The 6,965-nt window shown below is 41.8% G+C and overlaps 1 protein-coding gene across 1 annotated transcript; it reads left to right on the forward strand.

Annotated features, from left to right (window-relative positions):
• Positions 1-3,021: 3,021 nt before the first annotated feature.
• On the forward strand, positions 3,022-4,504 carry LOC133713885 (protein WUSCHEL-like). Its single transcript, XM_062139911.1, has 2 exons — positions 3,022-3,963; positions 4,053-4,504. The coding sequence occupies exons 1-2, from the start codon at positions 3,375-3,377 to the stop codon at positions 4,268-4,270; spliced, it is 807 nt and encodes a 268-aa protein (XP_061995895.1). The 5' UTR covers positions 3,022-3,374; the 3' UTR covers positions 4,271-4,504.
• Positions 4,505-6,965: the final 2,461 nt, after the last annotated feature.

Genomic DNA, 6,965 nt, shown 5'->3' on the forward strand with positions numbered 1-6,965 from the left:
TATGATTTTAAAACAAATATTTATTCCATAAATATTTTCACGCAATTACGACAAAATAAGGTAATTAAATTTATTCGGTTCGTAATATGAACCACGTGAGGTTTACTCACCTCTAAATTCCCGCTGCGTCTTCTTAACAGCTCAAAAACAACGATCCGAAATCGTTCACCAATCAATCCATCAACCACCTAGTCAAACACGATCTTAACTTAGAAATCATTCATAGACCACACATATACAGAAATCCAACGGTCGGATTCTAATTTAATGATGATCCAACGGTCAGAGCAAATTTATATGATGATCCAACGGTCGGATCCTCACGGATCGCCCTTAGGATCATCCTCCAAAATTATCACGAAGATCCAACGGTCAGATCTTCCTGAATCGCCCTTACTAACATCTCCACAAAATTATATGAAAATCCGACGGTCGGATTCTCACGAATCGCCTTCCGAATCACTATTTCTCAAATATACGAAGATCCAACGGTCGGATCTTCGCCCGTGACCTCACAAAGTCACCGGGACAGTCATACGATCAACATATTAAAATTTGAAGTAAAACCGATGGTCTGATCTTCGTAGATCGTAAACCGAAGATAAAACGTAAAAACCGTAAATAGTAACGTAAAAACGTAAATCCACTATTTACCAACTTTTTCTAACATAACCTTGTAATATATCAAAACGCTCGTATGGATGCATAGATCATCGCCCAGATAATATAAACTCAAAATATGGTCCGACGCACCGCCACATGCGGAGGACAGACGGCGGTCAACGCGGCGGTCAACGCCGGCTAACCACTTCAGATGCTAAAGTTGTCAACTACAAACTTCTTCAAAATACAGAATTGAACCACTTTAATACCTGACTTTTTCTGAGACAAGGTCAAGATTAATCACTTTGATCGTCCTAGATCAAGCGTTGAAGTTGGATTAATCTCGGTCGCACGATCAGATCCTAGATTGAATCAGAGGCGTCCAAAAAGTCAAACCTTGATCTAGCGGTCTACACTTAAAATCGTGATGAAAGACTTACATAGGGATGATCAGGGGGAGGAGGAGATCACGAAACTGGGGACGATCGGCCCATGCAACGCCGGAAAAGTGGTTTTCCGGACGGGTCAGAATCATGCGTCTGGGTGGCTTCGATCCATCTTTTGGAGCAGCGGCGGAGCAAGGCGAGGCTGGGGAGCTGCTCAGCGTGCGGCGGCGACCTCGAAAAAGCTCCGGGTCCGAGGCCGGAGGAAGTCGGAGGGCCGTCGTTTGGCCGGGTCGGGTCGGTCGGGACCCGAGGGTTCTGAAGAGAGACAGAGAGAAAACGCGGGGACTGTTCCGCAAATTCAACATGTTTTCGTCCTTAATGAAAAAGTCAACATTTTTTTGATATTTATAGAAAATTCCCAATTTTCAAATATTCATAACTTATTCATACGAACTCCGAATATTGCGTTCCACATATGCACGAGATCGTATCGACAAGCTCTACAACTTCCATGAAGGAAGTTTTCCCAAATTTTGAACGTATAAAAAGACAACTTTCGCGAGCCCCTAAATAACGTTCGTTTTCGAAATAAAATCGTTCGAACTAATTCCACAACTTTTCCAAGCTTCGTACTCGCTCCTATTATCGTGAAATCATTTCTAAAAATCCACGGAATTTAATTTGGATTTTTCGGGGTATTACAATCTACCCTCCTTAAAGAAATTTCGCCCCGAAATTTAAGCGTAAATCAATTCCTCTCGATTAAGGTTGACCTAACTATAGAATCTCCATCTTTTCCAAATCTGTAGTAATCTACAAAGCCTCAGCCCTTTGTATAAAAATACATTCCTATGGCCACTAAATCCTTTCATCACAAACGTAAACTCACAACACAACTGCTTAACATCACTTCACATCAATTACACAAAATCATCACATGGATCATCACATAGATCATCACTTAGATCTTCACAGAGATTATCTCATAGATCCTCACATAGATCTTCACCCTGTACTGGCATACAAGCACAGTAAACACTCCCACAAAGCGTTTCGCTACTCAATTAGCATCACTCAAAACAAATCATCCCCAAAAGCACGCCAATAAAATATGTCACCCAGTGACGATGACTTGGGCTTGCTCAATCCTTGGCTAAGCATTAGGGCTGGCCAATTGGGCCGAAGAACCGAACCATCTACATTTCGAACCGGCCCAAACCAATTTGGGTTTAACATTTGGGCCTACTATTCGGGCCGAACAATTGGGCTCACTATTTAGGCCTACAAATCGGGCCTAACATTTGGGCTTACTATTTGGCCCACAACTTTTTAGCTCGGCTACGGTATGAAATTGTACATACCGTAGGTATACCGTATATACGTATGCATACCATACAGACTGTATATACGTATGCATACTGTACAACTGTATATACGTATGCATACCGTACAGACCGTATATACGTATGTATATCAAGCATATACGAGATCCAAAAATATTTGTAAGAGGTAAGGTTCGAACTCCCGACCTCGAACACGAAGGTTTTGCTCCCAACCACTGAAGCAAGAGCTGCCTTCATTAATATATGCTCACGTGTTATATTTATTATGTCATAAGCGACATAAATAAAATAACGGGGAAGGCAAGGTTCGAAACCTCAACCTGCCGCACGAAACCTTTTTCCCCCAACCACTGGAGCACAAGCTGTGCTTAATATAATGTGTACAAATGTTATACTTATTATGTCATAAGCGAACATAATAAAAATAAACGAGAGGCAAGGTTCGAATCTCTGACCTCTTGTACAAGAGCCTTGCTCTTCAACCACTAGAGCACCAGCTGCTCTCGTTACTATCCATGCAACTTCTTTTATTTATTCTATCATAAGCGATAGAATAACAACAAACTGTCGGTACACTCCACGTGCCACGACACGTCTCTTCCGTGATTTACGGAAAGCAAATCACTTTCGGCTAAAGCTGTCTGCCACAGCGTCTCGAGGTTCGGCCTGTCCCTTTACACGCTCTCCACGCGCCAACAACTTTTCCGGGTTTTCGGATGACTTTAATCCAACGCGTAGATTGAATCTCAGAGATCGTCCATCCAACGGTGGAGATCTGCTCACCTCGTTCTATAAATAGGTGCATCCTGGAGAAAAACTGTTCACACCAAAGAAAAGAAATTTTCCCCAGCCATTCTCTCTCAAACTCTGCAGTCTTCCTCTCGAAACTCAAATCCTTTCTTCATCAATTTCAATCCTTCTCTTCTGATCTTCTCTCCCATTTGAAGATTCGATTTCATCTTTCCTCTGAGAATCTCAGATCTCCAATCACCAGTTCAACAACTCCAATCCTTCTAACAAAATCTCCCTCAAACACTAAACCATGTATTCCTCGATATTCACATCCTCTCACCTCATGACCCAAGAGCCACGAACTCTGCAACTAATGGAGCTCCAAACCCCGCAACAAATGGAACCACAACAACAGCAACCAACAGAGGAGGGAGGAAACACCCAAGCAGCTGGAAGTAGTGCCAACATGGATTTCTGGCGAAGCCGTACCAGATGGATTCCTACTCCAGAACAAATAAGAATCCTCAAGGATCTTTACTACGTCAAGGGATTTAAGTGCCCATCTACAGAGCACATTCACGAGATCTGCCTCCAGCTGAACCAGTATGGACATGTTGAGGGTAAGAACATTTACTTTTGGTTCCAGAACGTCAGGGCTCGAGAGAAGCAGATGAATAGGTGTAATCAGGCTGCTCCAGTGCCCATGGGAACTAGTTCTCTTGGTACTGGTGGATCCATCGATCTCAATTTTGGGTCCACTGGTTCTACTGGTGCTGGTGGATCCATCGACATCAATTTTGGGCCAGCTGGTGGATCCATCGACATCAATTTTGGGTCCACTAGTTCTACTGATGATGGTAGATCCATTGATCTCAACTTTGGTTCCACCTATTCTACTGGTAATGAAGGATTTCTTGATTTAAATTTTGTTTCATATTCTTCCTCACACTTCAACACTAATACCAGTACAACTCTTTTGGCACAACAGGAGGACAAACATCCCTACAACAACGAGGAGGAGATCACCAGGAGGTTCAAACTCTTCCTCTGTTCCCCGTGCACGGCGAGGACGTCTTTGGTAACCTGAAGACTACTTCCGAGGAAGGTAGCGCATTTGGTTACTATTCTGGTGGCTCAGGCGGTTACCACAGTGGCTCAAACGTTTCTCTTGAGCTCAGCCTCAACCCATCCGGAGCTGCTGACTAGGCTTAGTATAGAATAGTCCTCGTTTCCCTTTTTGTAATATAAAATCAATAAGATTGTGTGCATGTTTTCTTTTCTTTTTGTTTAACCAACAACAACACCAAGGATCGAACCTTGGTCACTCAATACTCTTTTCAAAACCATCGAGAACTCTGCTGCACACATCTTTCATAATGATGCAATAAAAACAATCACTCAAAACCTAGCAATCAATTAAGTCACACAGAGGTCAAGCTAGTATCCTCTGAGTCAAACCAAACACAATAATTTCGTCGCTAGAATTAGGGATTAATAAAGCTAAACACTTCCTAAGTTAGTTAGGAAAAACCCACATCTTTAGAGTTACACTTACAACTCTAAAAAAAAATCTCGATCATTCCATCTATCAATTGCTTCAACAAGCAATATGTACCATCTTAGCATCCACTAATCGATACTGGTACAACACTCAGTATCTCACCCACGAATCACCTCACTGCTCATTTGGTGGTAAGTCAACATCTAGTGGTCAAAATTCTGTGATTATAGCACTTCACACTAACCACGTCATAATCCATAATCTGTCCTCACAACAGTATCTGGCCTCATAAATTAGTTATACAACCCTAGCACTCCTAGAGTTGAAAACAACGTTATTACCTAAGCTCATACATCAACACAATGTCTCTTCACAGTCAATCCTATCACGAGGTCATATCAATCTTTCCATAAGTCAACCATACACAAAATCCATCATAGTAACAACGAATTATGCATTACTACTCAACAATAGTCAGTGAAGCAGCACTCCACAATAATTTCCAATACCATCCGCAGACCTCAAACCACACCCCGACATTTAGCTAATATATAGCAGCTATCCTAAACACCAAACAACTGAGCATGAATGAATGCTCCATTATAACACAATTCCATCACTAAGCAACCAATAACTGCTAAGTATTCTTCAACTCAAAACATCTGCATATCCAACTAATGGAAAGTATCACAACTACTAGTCAAATACTCGTAACGACTTTAGATACAAGCATTGGTCAAACACCATGACCCCAACAACCAACGACTACAATGCACATAAGGATACTGTTTTTCGTGGAAACCATCCTCAATAACTCCACCAGAGTTTAATCCAAAGGTTCCCATTCCTCAAAGGTTATAACTCAAAGAAGCTACACAAACTCCACCACTTCACTTACAAAGTCAACCTATGCCATGATCACTTAACATACTACCCTTATTAAAGGTAACATAAGTATCTCCCAAATTACATCACTACACTCGTACACCAATATAGTCTTGAGAATTCTGTCTCATAATCTCTCACACTCCTATCATCTTGAGTTGGTGAGATCAATTCTCTTTTCAACTATTCCTAGGGTCTCAATCTCTTTCACCATTTCAACCCAAGAATAACATCCATCACATCAACTACAGGTAGACTAGGCAACTCAACCTCTAATGCCTCCACCTCATCCTCAACTGTCTCCATAGAAAGATCCTGTCCCTACATCAGACTCGACCTCTACCTCACCGACTCATCAGAGTTAAATCCAGAGGTTCCTATTCCTCGAAGATCACAACTCGCGGAAACTAAACTTATTCTAATACGAACTTAGTAGACAACTCTACCGTCCTACGGACTTACACGTTGTCTAGACCCCATACTAAGACATACCCAATGATTATACCAGTACCGAAGAGTATATGATGGGGATCCGCTGCAGACGGGCCATCACTCGGGAGGTACTGATTATCACCAAATATGTACCTTACGCTCTGATACCAAACTGTCACGCCCCGAATTTTGAATAATCAATTCAAATCCGAAACATGAATAATAACAAATTACAACTAACATCCTGAATTTTTTTCTCACAAACAACCACACTTCACAACTCTCAAATTTACAATAACCCAAATCCTCAAGTTATTTATTACAGCACACTCCCACCAAATCAAATTGTAAGGCTCAAATGAGCTTAACTCGCCTCACTATTACAATTGCTGTAAAACTATAACCATTGCTCTAACCGCACGATCACCGTCCTGGTTCTCCTGTCCTGTAGGATTACCCGCTACACAATTTGAATAGTGTACCGGGAGTTGCAACAACACAAAACCCGGTAAGCTTTTTACAGCCAGTATGAGTAAACAAGAAAGAACTGTTGATTTATTAAATTACAATTCAAGTAAAATTCAACAGTATTACGTCTGCAAAGAGACATCAACCCACTCATGGAAAACCACAAGGAATACATTTTCACAATCCTCAAATCACAATACACCACACTGGTCCTATAAACACCCAACCCACATAACACCACTCTGGTCCATCCCAATAACACGTTAGAGCTCTAACCACATCGCTACCAGTCACCTTGGCCTAGGTGCAAGTAATGCGACATACTTCGGTTAATAATAAACCGTCGCGCTTTGGACATCCCCGTCCTCAGCACCATATACTTCGGTTAATAATAAACCGTCGCGCTTTGGACATCCCCGTCCTCAGCACACAACTTCGGTTAATAATAAACCGTCGCACCTTGGACATCCCCGTCCTCAGCACACAAACACTCCGGTTATCCTTAACCGTCGAACTTCGGACACCTCATCCTCAGAACCCTACATTCTCTAACTCTATACATCCTCCAATGTAAATCATGAATATTAACAAGAACTCATCAATCATGTTCATCAC

Source organism: Rosa rugosa, chromosome 6 (assembly GCF_958449725.1).
Source record: "Rosa rugosa chromosome 6, drRosRugo1.1, whole genome shotgun sequence".
Taxonomy (NCBI): Eukaryota; Viridiplantae; Streptophyta; class Magnoliopsida; order Rosales; family Rosaceae; genus Rosa; species Rosa rugosa.